Source organism: Fundulus heteroclitus, chromosome 7, assembly GCF_011125445.2.
Source record: "Fundulus heteroclitus isolate FHET01 chromosome 7, MU-UCD_Fhet_4.1, whole genome shotgun sequence".
NCBI lineage: Eukaryota > Metazoa > Chordata > Actinopteri > Cyprinodontiformes > Fundulidae > Fundulus > Fundulus heteroclitus.
Genome location: NC_046367.1, coordinates 11,325,206 through 11,350,754, shown reverse-complemented (window position 1 = coordinate 11,350,754; position 25,549 = coordinate 11,325,206). Strand labels below are relative to the sequence as shown.

The 25,549-nt window shown below is 40.2% G+C and overlaps 1 protein-coding gene across 1 annotated transcript in view; it reads left to right on the top strand.

Moving 5' to 3' along the window:
* The window catches only part of enox1 (ecto-NOX disulfide-thiol exchanger 1), a gene marked incomplete in the record, with an annotated part of 142,500 nt that overhangs the window by 24,266 nt on the left and 92,685 nt on the right, over nt 1-25,549 (top strand). The window contains 1 exon segment of the mRNA XM_036138916.1: nt 22,293-22,321. Within this exon segment, the coding sequence (XP_035994809.1) occupies nt 22,293-22,321 (29 nt within the window).

Below are 25,549 nucleotides of genomic sequence, written 5' to 3'. Positions count from 1 at the left end.
ACATATCTGGTCTAACAAAAGTAAACAAGGCTCCATGTGCTGCTACATCATACGACATTGGCAGAAATTTAGCATCATGCCAAAATGCAAAACCTCGTTTAATTCTAAATGGACAAAAGAGCATGAATTTATAACGAAAGGTCGTCAAGACTCATTCCATAGCCTCTGCACACTGTCGATGCAACGTTGACGTTAGCAGTCAGGGGAAAGCTGCGATTGAACGACATTTGGGTACGGATAAACATAAAAGTGATAAACGTGCAGCAGGTAAAGGGATGTAGCTGCTACAGAGGGTGACTGTGGAGTTTCCTTAAAGACAGGTCTGCTGCACACACACATAGACACTGCAGATAAGTCCCCAAAAGACTGAAGCACTGTAGAAATGCTATACTTTGAGCAGTTGAATGTACTTCTTCTTTTGTTTACAGAACATGTTATTTAGGCTTTTGTGAAGCATTTTTTATTATGCTGTGGGCGACGTGGTACAGAGGTTAGGGAGTTCGTCTTGCAATTGGTGGGTTGCCGAATCGATCCCCTGCACTGACTGTCTCTGTCATTGTGTCCTTGGGCAAGACACTTCACCCGCATTGCCTGCTGGTGGTGGTCGGAGGGCCCGGTGGCGCCGTTGTATGGCAGCCTCGCCTTTGTCAGTCTACCCCAGGGCAGCTGTAGCTACTAACATAGCTCACCACCGTCAGGGTGTGAATGTGTGTGTGAATGACTAAACTGTAGTGTAAAGTGCTTTGGAGGTTGTCAAGACTAGCTAAAGCGCTATACAAGTACAAGCCATTTACCATGAAAGTTACCCCTTATCTGTTTTTCCACATTTAAGTCCACTCATGTTATACTTTGTGACACTCTTTTTGAACACCACAATGAATTGACGGGCGTCTGGTTGCAGTGAATTACTCCAAGGTAAAGCTGGCTATCTGAGCAGCGAGCAGGCGGCTAGCTTGAAAGGAACTCTTTGTGAACGCCGGCCTGGGATGAGCTTAAATGGCTCCAATGGACTGCACTCGGTTTGTAAAGGGGGCGTGGCCTCTCTGCACGGCCTCTCCAGATTCGGGGACCTCCGCACGGCCTTCCTGGCGTGGCTGAGTTCGTTCTTTTGAGGCTGAAGCATACTCCGCTTTCCCCATGTGGCCGGCACTGGGTGGCTTGTCTTCCCGGTGTAGAACTCTCTCCTGGAGGGTCCACAGGCAAGGAGAGCCAAGAGTGTTCTCACCGATGCTGCACAAGCAGCGGGCAAAAGAGAGCGTTGTCCTTGGCCAGAGGGTTTTGTACAGTGGCCCCTGCTGTGAGAACAGTCCCCCGAGGGCCTGTAAAAGTCTCACATTTCAGTAGCTTTAAACTTTAGTCTGATTTTATTCTTCATGGCTTGATGGCACAATATAATTCCAGGTGGTTTTTAGAACACCTTCACCCACCTGTTATTTCCGCCATCACAGTTTTTTCTACTAATTGTCACCATTTGCTGACTACACAAGGTTAGAAACAGACAGATCCCAGAGATTGTTTTGGATAAAAAAAAAATGATGCCTTTTATGATAAACATGCATCGAAGCAACAGAGAGAGGATAGAAAATAACAGAAAAAAAGCAGCCCGCCCAGTCTTTGCGCACCTTTTGTAGCAGATGCTGTGAGAGCACAATAAAGTCTGGATTAAAATGATTCAGATTAATTTTAGGGTCAAAGAAATAATTGTGTTGAGTTGTTTCTGTGCGTTTTAAGAGTTCAGGAGGCGTGTTTTGGCAGCAGCAGCAGCCAGTTTCTCTGCTTTCCCACCTTTAGGTACATGCTCAGAGAATTACATTTAGATTTCCATTTGCAGCCAAGTGCATTACCGTCTCAGTGAGGAGCACTTCCATCCGGCGACGGCGTGGTTTGCGTGTGTGCTGCTGTGTGAAGTATCTGCAGTGCATCAGCAGACGAGATTTTCTGAGCCTCGCTGTGTGAGTAAGTAAGTACGCAGGTTTCCTCAGGGTTTTTTTTTTTTTTTGATGCTGAAAAGCAAATATCAAGGCCAACATGTTAGAAGTGTTGGATTCCAAGTGTCTTGTTTCATTTTTATCCTTTTATTGTTGTCATAGGTGTGGAATGTTATAACCTTCAGCAAGTCCACGTCAAATGCCAGTTCATTCTAGCTATGGTTTTAGAATGGACAAAGATTTTTCTTTCTTTTTGACGACCTGCCACATGAAAGAGTGGCGTTGTTTTGCCAGTTGTTTTCTCCGGAGTGTACTGTTGGTGCGCCCACTTGTTGCTTCAAGTCAGCTGGATATGTGGGCTAAAAATTGAAAATGGAGCGTAAGATTTCTGCTTGTTAAAAAAAAGAAAAGAAGAAGACGATTTTTAGGATAGTTTTGTTTGCTTTTTGAGGTCATAGTAATGCTTCCATTCAAAGAGTGGCATTAAACACACCGCAGACAAACTGCGTTGATATTCTGTTGATGAAAAAATTAATTCTTTCTTTTCAGTTCTTCTCTTCTTTGTCTCTGAGTAGGCGACGTATAAACTGTCACAGCTTTAGGGGCTTTGATGAAAACTCCCTGAGAGGAAGATTGTGGTTCAGCAGAGCTTAACATAGAAAAAATTAGGACACAAACCTGTCCACGAGTTGCAAACGCCCCGCGTTCATGGACACAGCAAGGAACATCAGCTTGCTCCAAGATGTTTCAAAATTGTTCATGTTCTGTGGAAACTATACAGTTAAATTGCTAAATTGTCTCACATACTAAAGTTCTGATGGGGCACAGTGATGTGTGCACTGTGTCAAGGTGTGTGAGCTTAATTTCTGCAGTCCATCAGATCCACTCTATATTGGTGAACATCTGCAGCTTTCAGATTTTTGATCCATTATTAATGTCTGCATATGTGTAAGATAAAATAAGATAAGATAGGCTTTATTGATCTCACATTGGAGAGATATATGTCTGTAAATAATTTATAAATATTTATGTCTGTAAATAATAGTGTTACGGTGCAAGACAAATTTCCTCTCTGAGACTCTTATTCTGAAGTAAGAAGGGAAGCTGTTCACATTTGTTCTCGCATACTGCTCGTCAGGCTACCTGACCGCCTCTGCCAGGTTTAAATCATCTGATGGAGAACATTGGGAACTACTTTAGGAAGGATAAAGTAGATGGGGTGACAGATTGACACAAAGCTTTGTGAGAATACAGTGAATACTGACTTTTTTGGCCACACCTGATATGGATTTTGGTGACTGAAATACTAAAGGTCAAGAGGAGTTGTGCTACTAATGTGTTGTTAGGTGAAAAAAGAGAATAAGAAGGAAAATGTTGGTTAACCTCAATCAATTTTTTCACGTCGTACACTTGGAACCATGCCTACTGTACACAGATTGCAGATTCCTTAAAATGCATTCTTTGAATTCGAAAAACTTTATGAACACACAAAATGGCAAATCTGAGCTTTGCTACAATCTTGTCTTGATTAATTTTTCGTGACCCCTAAATTATTGTATTTTACATGTATTACCACACAGCTAACGGGAACAATAGTTGCATAGTAAGCTGGCTGTTGGGTTGGGTTAATGTCGGGGTAGATGTCAGGATTTACAAGACTGCCATTAGATGTGGTTCTCTTACCGGACTATTGCTATTTGTGAATGGCAAGGCAAATTTATTTATATTGCACTTTTCAGTAGCAAGATGATTCAAAGGACTGTACATAAACAGAAAAACATTATAGACATAGGAAAAGAAAAAACAATGGAATAAGCCAAGTAAATAATTGACCAGACTTCTTGAATACGTTAACAAACCATACAGAAAGACTTAATTGTTTCTATTAACAATAAGAAATAAGCTAAGTACATTATTGGGGATTTCTGATCTAAAGTAATTTTGTCCCATCTTTCCAAAGCTACAAATAGAATAACTTATTTTGTTTCATTGTTTCACTGGAACGAGCTTCATCACTAAAAATTCAAAGCTTAATTGTTAATATTCATAAAGCTAAAGCTTAAGGTCTCTGATCTGACCTTTCTGACACTGCAGCTAAAACAAAAAGCAGCAGAGTAAGGGGATGTGGTGTGTGTTTGTGTGTGTGTGTGTTTTAGTGTAATCAGGTGTGTGTTAGCCTGTGAACTGTGGCAGATAGCTCTCGCAGCCAGTCTGATAGTGATGGAACATTATGAGGCAGTTCATTGCGCTCTGTTTTAGGTCACAGATGTCAGATGTCAGAGGGCGTCTTGTTTACATAACATCCAGGAGAAATTAAGATTGCAGGGGAGCCAGTTTGGATAGCAGCATTTGTTTTGGGCAGGCAGACTCTTGTTTTTCTGTCTGCCTTAAAGTCTCACTGGTACCTCTCAATGGCGATTCCAAAACAGCAAGAATTGTGTCCAGTCTGCCAGTGTCCAGCTTCCAGCTTTCACCAAGATCATTTCCATTCTGCCAGCAAGTTCAGAAACCACAGCTGACCCGCAGTTCTGCTTACAAAGCATTTCAATCTGAGTGCTGGTAGCAGACATATCCCTCATATAGTTTGGGAAGCCTTGACATGGGCAGAAACAGCTGCCAAAGTTTTCAGAATTTCCCGATACTCAAGGTAACTACCAGCTTCAAAAAGCAGAAATCCTGTTATCATAAATCCAATTTTGAACACATTTTCAACATCCTCGACTGGCCAAAATGGACAGACACACAATCCTCCTCCTATACCGTGTGTCCAGCTGCACATGTCCCGTCAGGCACTAGGGCTCTCCTTCGACCAGTCTTCTTGTTGACTAATTTACTGTTAGGAAGAGATGTAAAAAGATTCTACAAAAAAGATTGATAGAAGGGAAACAGGGAAGGGAGAGGGAAAAAGAGAGGAGAGTGGGAAAAAAGCATCTGCAAAAAAGCAAAAAGGGTTTGCTAGATTTTTAAAGTGAGGTTCTATGAAGTTATTATACCTAATAGTTTTCTTAGATCTCAACAACCCACGAGCTTGTTGGAAAAGTAAATAAACGTCATTAATCCATTCCAGGCCCCCCAAAACCACTGCAAGTTTGTTTGTTATATGGTTTTGAATTAAAAAATGCACATATAAATAACACACACATTATTATATGAAAACACAACACGGTAGAATGTGATTAAATTAACAGGTTTATTAAGTACGGTACAGTAAAACATACAGCATTTACATGTGAAATCAAACAGCATGAAGATGCTGACGGAGATGGAGGAGAAGGGCTGAACTGATTTTTTTTTTTAGGTTTTTGCCCTTTCCACCACACTTTCTTTACTTTTATCTGCAGGACTTTCCAATAAAAAACCCGTCCAATGAAATCTGTTTGATCCTCCCTTTCACATGTTCTCTAAAATGAGTTTGGCAATTATCATTAAATAGCGCCGATGCACGCCCACTTGGAACTTTTTCTGGGGGTTTCTTTTGAATAAAGGCTGAAAGTTTCTCCCACATTCTCTGTTTCCTTTATCTCTCTAGTAGAGATGTGTCTATGGCCTTCACTCCATTGGTGCTTTTCTGACTCACTCTCATTGCTCTACTCCTTTCCAGCACCGATCACTCTTCCTGTAGCTGCGGGTGGGACAGACTACAAGCAAACCGCGCCAAAAAGCACGTTTTCAATTAGTTTGTTTAATCAGAAATCACATCAGACAAAGTCCTGATTCCCATAATTGGGGAAACAACGAGAGATAGTTCTGAAATGCAGCCATGCAGATAATTGGTTGACCCCTGCTGTTCCTGCAGCACTTCGACTCTGTCAAAACACATTTGGCATCAAAATCTCAGCACAGATCTCAGCGATGTAAAAAAAAAAACAGCGTTCGCACAAGTGTAGCTAAACTCTGCTCATGTGTCTGACACGGCACACCCTGCGAAGGCACCGGTTTGACAGCCACGGACAGTGAGGAATGAGGCTTCATTACGGAGCAGACTGCTGTGGACAAAGAAGACGGATAATTACACCGTCCAGTGGTGGGAACAAAAGAGGGAACAAGCTGCCTGCGGCCTGCCAAAACGCCCGGTTACACCGATAGCAGCATCCACCTCCCGTATCTCTGTTTCTCAGTCCTAATGAGCACATTGCCGGTGCCCTGGTTTCCACCAGTTGCAACGCTCATTTAGAGGAGTCTCTGCCAGCACGGGGAAGAGCCGAGACAGCCGAGACCAACATGTTTCTACCAGATTTGATGGCTTCTTCAAACTGAATTTCAGAACCAGAAAACACATTCAGCCTGATACCCACTTAAAAAAAACCCAGCCTGCCAAATCGGTTTGGTATCTCAGGACACATTTTTGACGACGGAATAAGAAGTTTTGGTATTTGTCAAAATTAAGATTTAATCAGCCAACAGTTGTTTACTTACATGTAATCAAGGATAATATTTTCCCCTTGCACAAAGACTTGATTTGGCAAGTCTTTGTGCAAGATGCCCTGACTCACTGTGGTGACCCCTGAATAAAGAAGCAGCTGGGAGAACTCATCAATCAAGGTTAATATTTCCTCTCAATCATACTAAGGTATATCTCCTACTGATTGAGTATAAATACAATAAAACTAAAAAAAAACTATTTTACTTCTATTTCTGAGAGGGGAGAACTATAAATAAAAGTCCGTCCATCCATTTTCTACACCCGCTTATCCTTGCAGGGTCACGGGGTGGCTGGTACCTACAATGCAAAAATGGAACTAAAATTAAGTAAAATTTTCTTGAAATTAGTGAATTTGTCCTTGATTTGAGCAGGTAAATAAGATGATCTGCCAATGGAATGAGTATTTTTACCCCAAAAATAAGATAATTAGATATACTGCATTTGAAATAAGATGATGGAGATGGCTTGCTCCTATTTTAAGTGCAAAAAACTTATTCCATTGGCAGCTCACCTTAGTTACCTGCTTAAATCAAGGACAAATACACTTAATTCTAGAAAACCTGACTTACTTTTAGTTCCCTTTTTGCAGTGTATCTCCTGCGGTCATTTGGCAAGATGTAGAGTACACCTTGGACAGGTTACCAGCCCATCACAGGGTAATGCAGACACAACCATGCACGCACACATTCATTCCTTTGGGAAATTTAGAGAGACCAAATAACCAGGGAGTCATGTTTTTGTGGGAGGAAGCCACCCACGCACAGGGAGAACATGCTGGGGTTTGAACCCAGGACCTTTTTGCTGCAAGGAAACAATTTGACCAAATGCGCAGCCCCAAATGGAAGTCAAAAGCCAAATTCAAAAGAAGAGCCTGTGCATGTCTGTTGCCAGTACCAGAACGTCACGGATGGAACTAAGACTGCCTTGATGTGGGCTCCAAGATGTTTATTTTTCACAACCAACTTCTGCTCTAGGAATCAATCACCTTGTAATCTTGACGTTTTCCTGTATTTGACTCTCCACTCTTTTTCTGCTCCAACGGATATCTTGTTTTTTTTCTTCCACATTTTAAATGACTCTACTCTGGAACAAAAAATGATATGAAGAAGGAAAAACAACGCTGTTCAAGACAGTCACTGAGTGATGCTGAGCTGGCTGAGGATGTGAGGAAAAAAACAAGACAAGATTGGCTGGAACCTCACACAAAAGCTTGACGCGGGGGATAGAAAAAGCTTCTAATTCCCAAAAAACATCCATCATAGGCAAAATATTGCAATTTGTTTGGGCTTGACTTTTATTCAGCTGGGCTTTTTTTTTTTTGGTTTTGCGTTTAAGTTGGACTCTCTCTGAATGAGCACACACACCTGAGCTGTACTGGAAGATGATCAAGCTGATTAAATAATTAGAAGAGGACCTGTGGGAGACGAATGGCCACGTCACATGACAAATCATGAGAAAAAAGCACAGTTTACCTTTAAAGCACACCCCCCCTGCTTGCCTTGTGTTGTGCTTTGTGGGTTAAAATGGCAATGCTTACATCTGAACTGTCCTGATGTAGAGCACAGGAAGTCTGAGCTGAATTGGTTGGACGCCATAGTTCATCTCTCAACCTTTCTAACTGAGGAGGAAAGTAGCCGGAGGGGGAGAGAGAGAGCATAGAGGTTAAACGGGCCTCGTCTCTCCTCCTGCGTTTGTGGCCTCCATCCTGTCGGAGTCTGCTGTCTGTGGTATGTAGAGCATGGCTAAGTCACACGCTGACATGCTCCATCTACTGCAGGTGATTTCAATGGCACAACTCTGTCCCTTTCTTTCGCAGAGGAAAAACTCGGACTATTTTTAGCCACCGAATGTGCAACACTGCAGCTTTATGTCATTTTATATGAATCCAGCCTAATAGACAGCAAAAAAAGACAAGAGAATAAAGACAAAGAGGAAGACTGTTTTTTTTTTTAAAAGTCACATTTACTCCATTCTGCATATATGTGAGTTATCACGTTGCTAAGCAACAGCAGAGTGGTACAATTGCTCATGTGGCGTATGCATGTACCTTCTAAAGTTTTATTTGTTTGATCAATAACTCAACAGCACAATCACTTAAAAAGAAAGATTTGCCCCTTGTTTTTTAACACTTAGCCATGTTAAACCTTTGTTTAATTGAAAGAGGCGCACCATTGTAACGAGTCAGGGAACAAGCATAAATAGTATCATTAATAAGGATGTAATTTTGTCAAGATTAAAAGCTTTGTTTACTCAAGACCACAAGACAAATGCGGTCCAACTATTAGTTGTTCTTGTGTTAAACCCAGTGCAGACATTTGGGATTGTTGCTTGGACACTTGGGTATGACGTATAACAGCAATGGCTAGATCAATGATGGATGATCCTTGACGTCACATTTTATGTTTGAATCACATGCTTCCAAATCAACAAGGATTTCTGATATTAAAGCACTCCCTTTGTTTCATCTTGATATGTTTTCTACTTTTAACATAATGAAATGTTGTAGCCTGGAATAAATGTGATAAATAACCTGGTATGTGTAGACAACAATAGCTGTTATTTCCAGATGATGACACAATATGTTGATGATAAACTGTTAACACTTCACTGTAAGCTTGGTTAACTCTGCTCAATCATGTCTGACTCTTTGAATGCATTGATAGTCATGGAAACATTCTTTTACATCTCTGTATATCTCTGTCCAGAGAAATTCTGCTCAGAATCAGGTTGAAATGAACAAACTGCATGGAAGCTCAAACTGGTTTACCTCAGTGAACTATCCCAGAAGGCCAAAGTGAGATCACAAAGTTCCTGAATACTTAAACTTTGTGGATGTTGACATGATACTGGTGAAAATGAAAAGTTACACCAGCCTAATTCTATTCTTGAGGGACAATATCAATCTCAACAATCCGTTAAGAACAGTTTTCCCTCTCAATGTAGGAACACATACACAGATAATAACCATTCTAGTTTAATTGCTTTTTATGTTATAGTTATGTTAGGCCATGTGTTAGGCATGTTTATTGTATGTATAAAGGATGCTTTTTACACCATATGGCTCAAAATGCAATTGATGTTAACTGTTTCTCACTGCCTTGTCCAGCAATATGTTTTGGGATGAGCCATTTACTGTTTTATCGCTAAACAGTAAATGGCTGTTTAGCCACTGAGCCTGCAGGGCCTCTGAGGATAAAACCAGAGTCATGAACCACGAATTTGGTTTAAACTCAAGATTTGAATTTCAACAAAATGTGAAACGGAAATTAAAAAGATAAGTAAAATTTAATGTCGCTTTGTATTCTAAAGCTCAAACTTCCAGAAGGATGGATAAACAAATTGTGCACACCAGGGATAAATAAATTAGATCATAATAAATAATAATCTAAAATAATCAAAAATGTTGTATCCTGTAATATGATTTCACGAATCAGTCAACTGTATGAATTCATATAGTACATTTAAAAACAATTTTCAGTTAACCAAAGTGGTATACAAAAAAATTTAAAGATATAACTAAAAGTACAGCACATATTTATTATTGCAGGTACGCCCAACACATTTCTCTCCAGTCTAGCTCTGGATTATGGACGAGCTATTTTAAAAAATAAATAAAGATCTGGCAAAGTCATTGGTTTGTACATGTAGATGTGTGCTTGGACTGTGATGCTGGGAAATGATGACGTTGACTTTTCAAAGTGTTTTTAGCGTCTTACATTAGCACTTGGCATGATTAGCACTGCTAGCATGGCAAAAACAACAGTTTTCAGGTGTACATCCTAGAGAATGTAGATCCTCTTAAGTTTTCGAAAAAGACATTTCCAAACCCAGCATGCTTCATCTTCCATCCATGTTCTAACCACAGAGCACTAAAGCTAAAGGATAAAACAGAGCAACTTCGCTTTAACCTTGAAGCCTTTGTGTTATCTGGTGAAAGTCTCACCCTCTTTCGTTTTCTCACCACTGGAATTATCAGCAGATACGTGCTGACTGTTGGAGGAATAGTTTTCATTTGAAATAGCTTCTTACCGCACCTCTGTCCTTCATAGGGTTGTTTTTAAACAACTTCACTGCTAATGAATTAGGCAACATTGATTCTACGTCCCTCAGTAATAACTTCCACACCAAAAATTGTCCTTCTCAGTGTGACCTGTAATGCCCTTTCTGTGGTGATCAGAAAAAGTTCAGATGTTTGAGTTTTGGACTGGCCAATCACTAGTCAAGCTAAAGTTGGGTTTTTTTTGTATTATTTATCAATGCAATTTCCCGTTGGAGAAATTATCTCACGATGAAACTGTAATACCAGTTTTGTATTACCATTTTTAGGCATGAAATGAAACTATTTCTATAAAACTATAAGGTTTTGACTTCCGATTAAACTTTGGTTTTGATGTCTGTTTAAATCCATACAATTAGTTCGCTGACTGATGGCCTGACAAAATAAAAGTGTAGTCATTTATTTGTGCATTAGCAAGCGCTACAGACCCCCTTCTGCTAAGGTCGAGCGTCAACATAAATATGTATTTTCTTCATCCGTCGCCGCCTTGGAGAGGAAAATTGAACATTCTTCTCACTGCGCCCTCCTTTTTTTTTTTAGCATTGTCTCCATGTTTCTTTGTGTGTGTGCGCGTTTGTGAGAAATCTTTAACCAACCACTGAGCCTGCAGGGCCTCCGAGGATAAAAACACATTTTCTCTCACACTTTCTCTTATCTTCCTCCCTAATTTTCTCAAACACACGTACACACATTCGTATGCACGCTCGTGCTCTCAACGCGGCAGGGTTATTTTTCCATGCAAAGGCTGTAATGTGTGCAGAGCAGTGCAGTGATATTCCGCTGAAAAGGGGGGGGATGGTTTAACTTTTAATGAGTTATGCAGGAGGAAGCCCGTTATTTTATTGGAAACACTTGGGTGCACAGGGCAAAATCTATAATCCTCTTTATTGGAAGGAGTCTCAGTGGATGTCCTATGGGACTGCCATGCAGTGTGTGTGTGTGTGTGTGTGTGTGTGTGTGTGTGTGTGTGTGTGTGTGTGTGTGTGTGTGTGTGTGTGGGAGTGGTGGGAGTGATGGAGCTGCCGTGAAATCTCTTTGTTCTCATTCAGGAATATTTCCATTTGAGCTCACTGGGATAATCAGCTTTGTCTCATGGAAAGTAAGGAGTGCATGATGACTTATTTCAGATTTCAATTTGAGCATTGAGCATCAAAAGTGGATATTTTTCTTTACTCGTCTATATGATTTATGTATGTGGGCTTGTGAGACTGTGCTGTAATTGGACATGATTAAAGTCAGAGCTGCAGCCTGCAGTGAACATGGGCCCTCATGAGGCAACAGCAACACGTTCTCCCACACTCGACAAGTTATAATTTAACACGATATAAGAGCGAGTCTTGGAGTTGCTCCTCCCCCCACAGACCTTACATGGCCCTGAGCTTCAGATTAAGGCACTTTAGATGTTTGTATTTCTATCAGTCATCTGTTTCATGACCGCGGATTCATTCTGCACCAGTGCCACTGGCCAAAAATAAAGCCGGAGTCATAAAACCAGAATAAAAAATTCCAGCAGCAGATGGTCTGACCCCCACAGAGCCCTGAACTCAACATCGTGCAGAGCATTCCCAATTCCCTTAACTGCATCCCAATTTCCTTCACATACATCTATCCCTTTCATCTAAGTATGCCGAAATGAAGCCGTGAAGGGCTGTGTTAATGAAGAGTGGAGAGGAGAAAGTGTAATGTATACACTGAGATTTTAGCAGTCTGAGTCTCCAAATTTAAATGCAGGTAGCATCTTGCAAAAGTATTAATATTGCTTGAAGATTTTCAGAATTTGTTATGTTCCAATCTAAAACTGCAGGGCATTTTAATGAGATGATCTGTGTTAGATTGTGCAGAATCTGGAATATTATATTTAAAATAAATTATTCATCTATATATTCTTTTATTAACTTAATAATTTAAAAATATGAAAATGGTCACAAGCATTAATATTCATCCCACCCCTCTTACTAAACCACCTCTTACTGCCACCTGGGACGTGACTTTACCAGGTTCCCATATGAATGGAATAAAATCTTTGCCCATTCTTTTTGCAGATTAGCTGAATTTAAGCTTGAATGCAGAGATGCATCTGTAAACAGATATTTTCCAGTCTTGGAAATAGACTGTCAATTGGATTAAGGTCTGGGCTTTGACCGGGCCTCCTGTACCAACATGCTTTGATCTAAACTATTCAGCTAATGTTCTCTTCTTGCCATTTTAATGCTACAGTAGGGGTATAGCAAGATCTCTAGCCACAATATGTCTTGACTAACTTAAATCTGTCTGTCATGGTTTGTTGGTTTGATAAGGACACAAATGCATACAGGCAGGTAAACACAAGTTCTTTTATAAAGGAATTAAAACAGCTTAAAATAGACAAGAGAAGCACAAACAGAGAACAGGGCAGGAACAAGAACCATGAGGCGGGAGAAACCAATGATGAGCAGTAAAAACCAGGGAGCTTATACACAAGTGTGGAGAAAGGAGAGGCTTCTTAAGTACTAACCTGATGGGAGAAGGGAAAACATGGTATTACCCACCCAGGCAATGCAATGTTTACCCCTCTCCCATCAGGTAAACGCGTCAGAAGCCTCAAAGCCAAAACAAGTAAACTTAGAAACAGCTTCTTCCCCAGAGCTGTGAGGGCAATCGTCTCCTGATGGGAGACTGCAGTCCAACGCTTTAAAATCCCCCCCCCACTGTTACTAACACCTTCATACGTTACAATCACCTTAATGTTACTGCCTACGTGCACACTATCATCTCAGAATATCTAGATTGCTGTAAACGCAGCCTCAAATCATTATTGCTCAATACGCACCTTACTACCTCATTATGTGCTATCTGTGACCTGAACGCTAAACAAACAAACAAAAAAACACTGTAACATTTGTTCATTGCCTGTTTGTTTGTCAGTTTTTGCCTTCATTATGTGTAATGTGAACCGAAGTGGCCATAGAAAAATTTTGCCGGGGTGACAAATAAAATACTCTGTTTCTCTGAGAAACAGGCAAGATAATATTCATAATAACAATAACAACAACAATAATAATAATAATAATAATAATAATAATAATAATAATAATAATAATAATAATAATAATAATAATAATAATAATGAGGAAGATCAGAACAGAAAGAAACTGAGAAAAGGAATTTAATAAAAATAAACACAAGAATGAACTAAGAGCCTAATCAGAAATCAATGGACTACAACAACTACAAGAGAAGATAAACAGCACAGTAAAAAAGAGACGTAAAAGCCCTTAAACAATCAGAGATCACAACAGCTTTGTAAAGTATTATTCAGTTCCAGACATCACACTGTAACTCTTAGTCTAGTAACGTAAGTATATGGTTTTCTTTCCAACCCTGAATTAAAAAAAGCGTAAAATGTAACAACATGCCATTCATTTGAGCCCCCTGAGAAGATTTTAAAAACTGCATTTGTTTGGTCAAAATCAGCATTGGTCTTGGCCCTGTTTGGATTAGCTGTTTTTGCTTTAGCATCTGGGAGCAACTAAGCTGAAAGAGCTGTAAAAGATATCTACTGCAGCTGAGACTGATCAAAGCCTTGTAAGAGAACCCAGCCCAAAAAATACAAATCTGAAATATCCCTTTAAGACAATGCCTCAAATTTCACAATGCTCCCCTATTACTTCCTATTGTTTATTTTTACCCTAAGTATGTAACTCTTGGACAAATAGGAATCAGGAAGGTAGCTGAGCCTCAGGTGACAGGAGGAAGCAGAAGTTGTGAAACAGCTCTTTCTGTAGATCTGTGTATGGGATTCTGTGCAGGTAATGGGGAACATATAAGCAGTTACATTATAGTACTGTGTAGGATCCAACCTTTGCAACTAAAACAGCAGCGATTCAAAAAGAACTCAACTTCATTAGATCTCTAAATGTCAGCTATAGTATTTGGCATCAAGATTTCAGTAGAAGATGATGTAAGACTTGCAGATCGGACCTCTTAGCATCACTCACGTATTGTTCAGCAGAGTTTATATTTAAACAACATCATTACCTTAAACCCATCTTTGTGTTTGTTCCCCTAAAACCATGAGAAACAATATTTGCTGTTCAACAGCGCACACTGACCTGCTCAAAGAAACAAGAGTTTTATGCTTCACCTTTCCATGGTAACAATGATTAGGGCTGACTGGAGCGTGCCTGTACACAGATCTTGAGTATGTGATGGTGAATAAAATACAAGGCTGTGATCGTGAAAATGTATGCTTTATGTAAACAGTCGGTATTGAACCAATTTAATCAGGCAGGCATAACGAACCAGCTGTCAGTAGATTATTTAATCTGTAAAATATTGGGTGATTTAAGATATGTGCAATGTTATTATTTTTTCTTTTACACAAGGTGGCAAAAACAAGCACATTGTTCTTTCAGGCCTGGACATTTTATACTTCACGGGAACTCAAGTGCAGAACTTGTAGGAAGTCCTGAGAGGTCTCTTCTCCTGCAACATTTGTCAGAAAGTAGCTCTGCCCACTTCAAATTTCTGACCAATCATCTAATAGTTCTTCAAAACCAAGAAAGAAATGGTGCCTAAATGGGTCAAGAACAAGATGGAAGAAGTCCCAAATGATTCTTGCAGCCCTGGAAGAGAGAAAATGCAGTATATATATCTTTATGAATATAATAGTTAGACCAGTTTCTTTTGACGCTCTATAGCTATAAACAGACGCTGCTCCAAAAGGAAGAGGATTTTTTTCTAAAAGCACTACATAGTCAGACACACAAATGGGTGTAAAATGATTTAAAAAAATCACAAAATGGACACTTGCAGGTTTTTATGTAACACCAGATTCTAAGACCTGAGATTGTTATGTTACTATAGACTGAAAAGAGTCTCAGTTTTACAATGAAGCTGTAGAATTGTAAAGAGACTCCAGGATTTCGATATAACATTATGAAATGATGTAGGATATTCCCATCTCAGAATTTAAGTCTTTATTGTCTGATAAAGACTGACAATCTTCACTGTGGTTTATTTCTCTGTGCTCTAAGTTGTACTTGTTACATCAGGTCACAGTGGTAATTACATAGTTCAGGAGGAAGACTCCAGATAACCCTCTCCCACAGCAAAACCTGGCAGCTCATTCTGCTGGATCCCAAGATGTTCACAGGCCAGAAGAGGAATATCATCCCTTCAGCAAGTTTTAGGTCTTTGTCAGGCTCTCCTCCCAATGGGACGTGCCCAGAAACGTCCAAAGTGAGGTGCCCAGAAGGCATCTGACCAGGATGCCTCACCAAAGTCAGTCTGACCTAACTTTGGTGAGATAGAACAGTGGCTCTACTCTGAGGGTCCCCAGATAAAGGAGCTTTTACCCTATCTCTAAGTCTGAGTCTAGTCACCCTCCAGAGGAAGCCCACTTCGCCCACTTTTGACCGGGATCTTGTTCTCCAAGTCAAGATCCATATCTCATGACCACAGCTGATGGTCAGAACGTAGACTAACCGGTAAAGCGAGAGCTTTGCTTCTTTTTTCACCACAGCAGACTGGAGCAAGGCCTGCTTTCCATCAGACAAAGCCTAGTCTCTACAATCATTCATAAATAAGATGCCTAGATACTTCATCTTCTTCACTTCAGCCAGGGACTGACCCCCAACTCGGAGGGAGCAGTCCGCCTTTTTTCTGCTGAAGAACGTTGGCCCCAGACTTAGAGAAGGTTATTCTCATCCCAGCCTCTTCACACTCACGCACTCACAAACTGCTACGTTGAACGCTGAAGGCCGTGACCTGAAGTGACCAAAAGAATCGCATCATCTACGAAGACTATAGATGGGACGCTGAGATTCCCAAACCAGACACTCCTCTCTGCAGCCTGGCCCAACATTGAAAGGAGTTCCTACAGAATCTTTTTTTTTTATATTTCCAGACACCGTCCTAAATCATTCGTGATGGTTCTTTGCTCTGCCAGGTCTTATCTGATTCAGCTTCACATTCAAGTGTTACCTTAACCAGTCAATCGCCTACATGGCCTGATTTCAGCTGGATTCAGAGCGGTTTTAAAGCAGCCAATCAACCACCCAGCTCATGTGTCAGAGCTAAAGTGAGTGCAGCCAAGTGTTTGGATTGCCACTTACAGAGCAAACCAGCCCTTCTGTGCACATCACATCAAATAATAGCTTCTGCCGGTCCTCATTGGTCTTGGGGAAAATCCTGATCACAGCCATTTTCCACCAGTAAAAACTTAAAACTGGCCTCTGTCTAGCGCTGAGAGCAGGTTTCAGTTTCAGATCAGCGTGAAGGGTGGGAGCCGTGATGTTGGTACTGATGAAGCCCTTTTCATTGGATCGTTATGAGAAAAGTAATATGTAATTTAAAAAGATTGGGGGTATTTAGCTCTTGTCTGAACAATAGAGTTTTTTAATCCAATTTCTTCAACAGATGTTTTTAATAAATGTAAAAATCAGCAAAACCATAAAGTTCTGATTGGTGGTTTAAGAATCTATAGGGATTCCTTTCACTTTTCATTGAAGGTTAACTGAGGACAGCCAACCCTCCTGGGTTAAATGGGGCCTCCACGTGACATTAGATCTTCCAGTTGGCCTTAGAGTTGATTTTCCAGGGGAAGCTGGAAATGTTGCTGGAAATGGGAAGCTGTGGGTTATTTCTCTGTCCCATCTACGGCTGTGTCTGTGAAAAACAGTAAGCGGTTTAAGCAAGGGATGTCTCTCCCGGGTTAAATGCTAAGGGTTAGGTTGAACTTGCTGAGGATGTTTGTTGTTCTAACGCTGCATTCCCTTTACCCCCGAAGTTGAATCTAAGAGTTAAGGAACATTGTCAGTCCTAATTTACCTTGCTACTGGCTGTGCTCAGGTACCAAGCTAACCACTGTTAACAATACAAGATGACACTCATAACACTTTAAACCTTCAAAAAAAATTTTTTACATAAAAATCACTGGTAGCAGAATTATTGGCACCCACTGAGAGTTCATATAAAATTAAAGGACCTGAAGCATTTTTATATATTTATAATATAGTTGACCAGAGAATCAAGGAACATTTAATTAGTATTTTCTCATTCTGTGTGTTCAAAATAGTATTCCATTGACGGTGACATAGAGGCCCCTTTCTTTTCTGCAATTCCTCAAAGGGAGAAAGACAGACGAACATCCCATTAAAGTAAGGCAGGTACGTGAAAAACATGAGTGGGGAAAAAAACTCGCTATGCTCACCCATAGCCATCCATATCTACAGTCAGATTTTAGAGAAAAAGATTATGGAGTTCACCTTTTAAACTGACTTTAGCTTCTTGTATTAGAAATTAGTACTGTTGGCATAACTAACACTAAACAGAAAAACACCAGTTTTCCTGCATGTCAAAATACTACCAAAATGTTCAAAGCTGGCTCCATGAGTATCAGAGGTTGATCGCTCATAAGTTTAAAACAAATAAACATCGGTGGACTAATTTTGCCTTAATGTCATCTACTTAACTCCCTGCTCTCTTGCAGCCTGACTGAACCGCTAACATGTACCAACACAGGATAGATAAGGCAGTTTTCCTCCAAATAGCTGCTTTACATCTTGGTTTCTCTGCCTTCGTGATAGTGCTTATTATGGTGCATTCACTGATGAAAAACAAAATCAGATTTCTGAGTTTTGAACCAGCCGGTCATCAAGTGGATAATTGTCAGATTCTAGTGGTCAGTCAATTTCTGGGCGAGTCTTCAGTTGCGACATCATCGGTTTATCGCCGTATGCGAATAGATATTGACGTACATTTTGCAATTAGCCTCTTTTTTTTTGCTTGTTTTTGCCTTTTTTCGTCTTGTTTACTATAAACTCGTAGCATACTGATTGGCTTGGAACTAAATATTTAGCTGAGCAGCTCCTCCTCCTCCTCCTCTTTCTTCACCCTGGTGCCATTAACGGTGATTTATTCGAGGGCCCGCTGGAACACTGATGGTGCCAATAGGTGTGACGCGGGTACATAGCCTCGGCAGCCGCCCCCTCGCTTACTCTGCTCCGCATTGTGATTGATCAACGCAACACACAGGGGTATAAAGGGGAAACACACACACGCACACACAATTAGGGGGGGATGGGGGGGGGGGCAGGGTTGTTTTGGGGGACAGGAGCTATTGTAACAGCAGTGCTCGTGATGAATAGGGAGGCTACTCTGTGGAGACCTGGACGTTTGTCTTGGATTTCTCGCCCTGCGCTCGGCATTCAGCTGTAAACATGTGTGCTAAACAATTTCTTTTCAATCAGATAAACACGTCCAACTCAATTAGGGCTTCCTCCTTTACCGTGAAGGGAATTGCATTTCCCCCGCGTAATATTTATGAAAATGATTCTGTATTTGAAGCTCGCTGCTTCCCTCATCCTTCTGTTGCACTTTAAATCCAGTAATTATGAAGGAGTCGGATCATCACTTCGGTCGGATTTCAAATCCATTCTGTTCCTAAACACTTCATAAACGCTCTGAGACGGCTGAAAATAGAATAAGTGGATAGCAGCACCATATACGATTGGCTGCTGTTTAATATCATAAATTATTTGTAATTTATAATTACAATGTACGTTCAAGGCGTATTTGGCGAACACCAATCATATTTAAAGAAACATACAAAATAACATCAACCAATTTGAACCATACTATAATAGTTTCAGGTTATGATGCCAGGTGGTAAGGAGGTATTGCTTCCTATACCGTATATAGTTGCAGCAATCCCCTATGCTGAGCTACTTCAAAATATTTTTCAAGCCACTATTTGATTAAAATGCACTTAGGTAATATTTGTCTTAGTTACCACAACTATATAGGAAATAAGATTTGTTATTTAAAAAATTTTAGCTTGATTTTGGCAAAACAACAACATTATCCTGATAGTTAAAATTAATATTCACAGAGTTTAAGAAGAAAAAAACATTTATTGCAGTTGAACAACAATGAATTGTCTTCAACACAAAATTTTCTCTTACATCTTCTTATTAAGGCTTCCTTTAAAATAACTGACAAAGTATGTATTGAAAGTGATTACGTATATTACTCTTTTTTTAAAAAAAAAAGCCCTGGGAATAAACAGACATTGGCGTTCAAAAACAAAATCGATTTTAAACAACTAAAACAAGAATATCAGTAGTTGTGACAATAAGTGATAACACAATGACATATTTACCAGTCATATTTTAGTGCCCTAGGCTAATGAAAAGAGAAATCTAGGCAAATATGTTCCATAAAGTCCAGTTACTCTCTGTATTATGAATCTAAGATGGCTGTGATTTTAAAATTCAAGTGTGTACACAGATGTGCTGTGTTGCTGAGTGGGGCAATCACCCTGGAGTAGGACGTCTTCCACGTCTCGTGTTTTTAATCTGCATCTCTGTCTCAGAGTCTAAAGAGTTCCCACACAAACAAACTGACTCTAGCTTTTGTTTTTGCTATAACCTGTGGATGATTTTGCCGCGTAAGCTGGTCCGTTTACCCTTTCGCTGTCTCAGTTGTTTGCAGTTCTGGTTCTCTAGAATGTTGTGACTAACTTTTAAGGGTCATCGTCATATTTTGGCATAGGCTACGTTCACACTGCAGCCTGAAGTGACCCAATTCCGATTTTTTTGCCCATATGCGACCTGTATCTGATCTTTTTATGACAGTCTGAACAGCACAGATCAGATTTTTTCAAATGCGACCCAGGCCACTTGGATATGTGTTCCTGAATCCGATACGTATCTGATCTTTTCAAATGCGATCTGTGTCTGTACGGCCGGGTCACATTTATCCGACTGATACTCGACAAACGTCACTATTCTACGTCCTGCTATGCAGAAGCGGGAAGAAAGACGACACCCATAGCGGACTACAATGAGAAGAGCAGTCAATGGAGGGAAAGCTCCGGTTAGAAAATAAATTAATGACCGCAAAATGCGCGCCAGCATTATAATCCATGTTTACTTCCGCAAACACTGAGGACGCTTGCTACGTGTGACGTCATTGCGTCCTCGAGTGCGCATGCAGGACACTTCGGTTGAACGCATTCAGTTCACACAGGAGATCACATACAAGTCGCATATATTTAGAAATGTGAACGGATACGCTAAAAAATCCGATTTCACAAAAAAATCGGAATTGAGCATTAAGACCTGCAGTGTGAACGTAGCCATAGTGTTTCCACCGTTTCGTTTCTCCACCTCTCCAAAGATCTGCTGTAGACAAGGGTTTACCTCAGAGAGGTGTGGTCTCCCCACTCCTCTTCAACTGGGCCATTGACACCTTTATGCAAAAGGCAGAAGGGATTGTACAATTAGACCTAAACCAACTTGTGGCAGAGCTTATGTTTGCCTACAACAGTGCTGTTTTTGATGACTTTGATGCAGATACTACAGATGACTTAAACCGTATCCCCTTTATACCGCCCACCGTAAGCATAAAGAAGGAACCAAGTAAAAAAAAAAAATAAATAAATAAAGTATTTATTTTAATCTTCTGTTCTGGATCAGCTCTGGATTTTTTAAGATCGATCTCCAGAGGCAGTAGTACTTGTAATAAGTTGTAGAAGAGAGCAAGCTTAACTGGAGCAGAGAACCATCCGTGGCTAAATTACAGTTCAGGAGAAGAGGAGCACACGTCCGTCACCTCACTGGCGTCCGGTCCCGACCTGTGACAGCTTTCTGGTGCGGTCGTCATGCAGGGAGGAGCTGCTGGAAAACTGGGCTTCCTCTTCCACTCTGAACTGCTTTGGCTCGGGTCTGTCTCTGCCATATGGCCCGCTCTGGCACTAACACACTGCACTCTTCGCTTGGCTGAACATTACACAGCAAACTGTCACTCAGCACCCAGAGGCTGCTCCTCCGTTGTCATCTGCTAGTTTTATAGATTTTTAAGAAAAAAAAAAAAAAGATCTCATTCAGCAAGAACCAGGAAATGATCTCACTCACACAAAGCCGTTTTCTCGTTGCTGTTTAGCGTTACACAACCTGCTGGTTCTTGTGTTCTCGTCCTGTGTGGTCGGTTCTTTTAATTTCACCGGTTGCCTCCCACCAACGCCTCCTGTCCGTTTACCGATCGCCACACGCCTGTTCTCCATCGATGTTAACCCCCACAGGATCCATGTTGGCTTCCCCTCATAGCCTCCTCTGTCCCTGGACATTAGCTCACCTTGTCTTTTTGTCTTTTGGTTTTTCTGCTCATCAGTATTTTAAGCAGTGTTTAACCTTCAACGTATTCCATGGGAAATTGCCATTTTGTAGCGGCTGCTAGGTTAGCACCACCCTTTTTGTAGCATCTTATGACTCGTTGCTTCCCATCCGTGCATCGTGATAAACGATTAGAATGTTTTAGTTTTATCCCGTGAATAGTTTATTACGCCGATGGATCCACTAGTTCCATCTAGTAGTAGAGTTTACGGTCTGCTTAGAGTTTTATTTGTTACACTTTACAAGCCAGTAACAGCCGAGGTAAGAAAAAACACATTTATAGATTCTTGCAGGTTCAACCATCCCGTCAAAGAGATCCATTAAGATGAAGCGGCCTTTTCTTCCCCCCCCCCACCAGCTTGGACAGAGTTCTTGCTGTTCCCTGCACTTTTACTGCTTCTGTTTCCATGCCGCTTTCTATTGCTCCCCCCTTTATTTAGAAAGGTCAGCGCTGCCCAGCTGGCGCTCGGTGCGCGCATCTGTGCTCGGCCCCAGGACGCAATAAATCGTACGGCTGTTTTATTAGCGACTCACCTCCTCCATAAGCCTGGGATCCTGCACACGCACATTTAGATCCAGTATGCCGCTTCAGGGACTGGGAGGGATGAGATGATGTCATGGCTAAAAGCTGAACAAATCCCCACAATGCACATTTACTTCATTAGGATGCGACGAAAGAGGCAATAGAGAATAGCTGAATAATTAGAAAACTCTGTTTGTTTCCACAGAAACCATCATATCCGAGGCGGGGCGGCACGGCAGTAAGTTGAGTTTTATCTTCATGCGTCATTGTTTGTTTGAAATGTTTACGCTCATCATAGCCATGTTGATAGTGTGGCGGGTTGATGGAAAGCTGCCCCTGGGTTCGATCAGCTGCTGGGATGGCTGGTCATGCTGGGACGCAGTTTTTTCTCTTTCCAGTCTACATGTTTGTTTGTTTTTTTGCAAGAGGGGTCTAAAGCATTCGGCTTGTCGAACCATTCCGTCGTTACTGTCCAGCAAAGAGGGCTGGACAGAGCGCTTTCTGTCTGTCGTCATGCAAGAGGGATGGTCAGGGCTTGGCCCTCTGCACTTTCTTCTTCCATCAGTTTAGTTTCGACTTGTTTCAGTCGAGGCTCAAAACTTAAAGGTAGTTTTCTGGGTTTCTTGCAAAATAGCGAGCCTACTCTTTTCAACTATACATTCAATCCAGAGTTGCTTATATTAAGCATTTAAGACTACGTTATTGCCTTGTAAGCGTGAAACAGTCAGTTTTGTCTGTTGCTCACCCTTAATGCACAAGAAACTCTTTTGATTGAGTTATAAAGTGTTTACATATTAATTTATAACATATCTATAAACTATTGATTAGCCATCTATAAGGGGAGTTGTATTGTAAAGTGTTACCAAAAATAGTTTGAAGTATTTTTAGAATCAGTACAACTCTAGGCTATATTCAATGAGACAGATGTTCACAGGTGGAAATTTGGTGTACGCTTTGAGTGGTCAATATGACTGGATAAGCGTTATATAAGTCCTTTCCATTTATAATTTACAGCATTGCACAAGACAACAATATAATACAAGCAACATGACCAATTTGTTCTTCAGAGTAGGGCTGGACGATAATTCAATATCAATATATATCGATCATCAGACGTATATAGATGATAGAAAAAAAGGGTAAATAAAAAGTTAATTAGAATAACAGTTTTCCTTCCTTTTTGCATTCTAGCCTATCATGTAGGTTAACATTACAGTCATTACGTCCTCCCAACCAATCACAAACGCAGAGCCAGGAACTAAGCTCCGCCCCGTTTAAATAGTTCAGAGAGTATGTTATCTTTTTCTTTTTATAAACTTGCAGTTTTAATAAAAAAGTTGGTTTAATAAAGGGCTGAGTTTGATTTCAGTGTTTGTGTGTTTATCTACAAATAGGTCGCTAAGCAACAGCATAAAATGGCCAGAGCTGTAGTTAAAATATATTTTTTTAATTTGTTGATAATTATCGATATCAATCAATATGATTTATATTTTATCGATATGCTTTTTTTCTATATCGTCCAGCCCTACTTCAGAGTACCAGTTAAATCAGAATAGTGTCTTTATTTTTTTAAAAGTAAAAAAAAAAAATTATTTACTGTCTTTTGACATTGGTAGCTGGTGCCTGCGATCAGATTGGAGAAAAAATATTCTCTAAAACAAACAGAATAAATACTTTATTGTTCAAAGAATGAAACTTTAGTCAGTGAGTGAACACGTGACACTCATCATTTATATCCATTTCTAAAAAGGCAGACAAAAAAAATGAGAAGACAAACAAGTTGCATTGTACTATTGAGAGATTACCATTGTGAGAGAACACACAACGGGTTTAACAGGGTCAATAAATGATCTGGAGAGCTCTTCAGACTTAAAGTGCACTCCCTCCTTGCAGATTCCAGCTGAGTTCAGGCCAAAGGTAAGATTATTGTCCGTTGCAATAACTAAGCATTTTACACAGGTCATTCCTGCAATAGATGCAAGTTTGATTTGATGAAACAACTTCATTTTATAAAATACGGTTATCAGAAAATGAAGTCTCTTCATGTTGTTAGGAATTCTGTGTAAACAAAATGACGAAGAATGTTTTTTTGGGGTTTTTTGCTTGCTGTTTCCGCTATGCGCACCACGTGGTTAAGCTGCAGTGTTTTTATCTGGAACAGATGGGGGACGAGGAAATCATTTGTCTTTGGTAATTGCGCAGACAGACATTTACAGCAATCTAGCCATCAACACTGTTAGGTCTGTCTGGAATTTGAGGCATTTATGAGAATTGTTTTGTGATTGGAATCATCTGTTTTATCCTAGAGTTGAACTTCCAAATGCGGCTTTTATCTACTGACTTACCAGCTCTAGAGCAAAGGCATAGTAAAAATAAAAAATAAATCAAATATCTGAGCCATAATTAAAACATAGCTTAAGAAACTATACTAAAGGGATATCTAAAGCTCTTAAAACTAATAAAATGTGTTACACCAGGAAACAATATAAACTAAAGCACATGGAAATTGAAGAGGTTTACGTTTTGGTTTTAAAGATTTCCTGAATTGTTAATGATATACTTTGGCTTAAAGGAGGCCTGTTACGTGTTACGTATCGGGGCGATAATTTAATCGGAAAACCTTTGCATGTAACAAGAGTGAGCGACTGACCCAGAAATTCTTAGAGGGATCCATGACTAGTCATAGTAATGGACTTTATTTGACTTTTTTAGATGTAAAAACAATACAGTAGAAATACTGTAAGCTGTATAGTTTTTATAAATTTAAATGAAATATTGTTACACAGAGGTCAGCATGTTGTTTACGCTGCAATGCATTCTGGGTAAATGACGTATACTAGGTCCTGTACTAGGCTTATACTAGGTCCTCCGTCCAGCTAAAAAAGCACAGAGTAACGTTTAACATTTCCAGTTTGATCTGGAGCACGTTGTAAATGATGACAAGGTAGTATTAATAATACTACTAATAATATAAATAACGAATGTTAGGTCCAATAACACTTAGGATTTGATCGGTCCGGTCTTTGGTCCGTTAACACCTGTTTAGGGTCTGGTCTTCGGTCCAGTGTTCATTATTTAAAAAGGCTTCCAGTGTTTCCTGTCCCTGGTGTTTCTTCCAGCTCACAAGGCGGCAGGTTTAGGTGCTTTAAAGATAAAAATAGTTGGTTTTAGCTTGAGAGGGTAACAGCCACCTGTTGTCTTCAAATGTGTTGGTAAAAATGACTCAAAGTCTTCTGGAGAGAAGTGTTGAGAGCACAAATGTGGGTTCTTCTGAAGTCTGTTCTTCCAAGGGCGCTCTTTTTCTTTTCACGAGGGAAGCAACAAAGACTCACCTCCCTTTTCTGTTATTTTTTTTTGTTTTGAAATTACAGCCAACAGCATCATTGTGTGGCATTGTCTAAATTTACACCAGTCAAACATAATATGATTAAAAAAAAAAAAACAACTTGGGTAATGTTAACT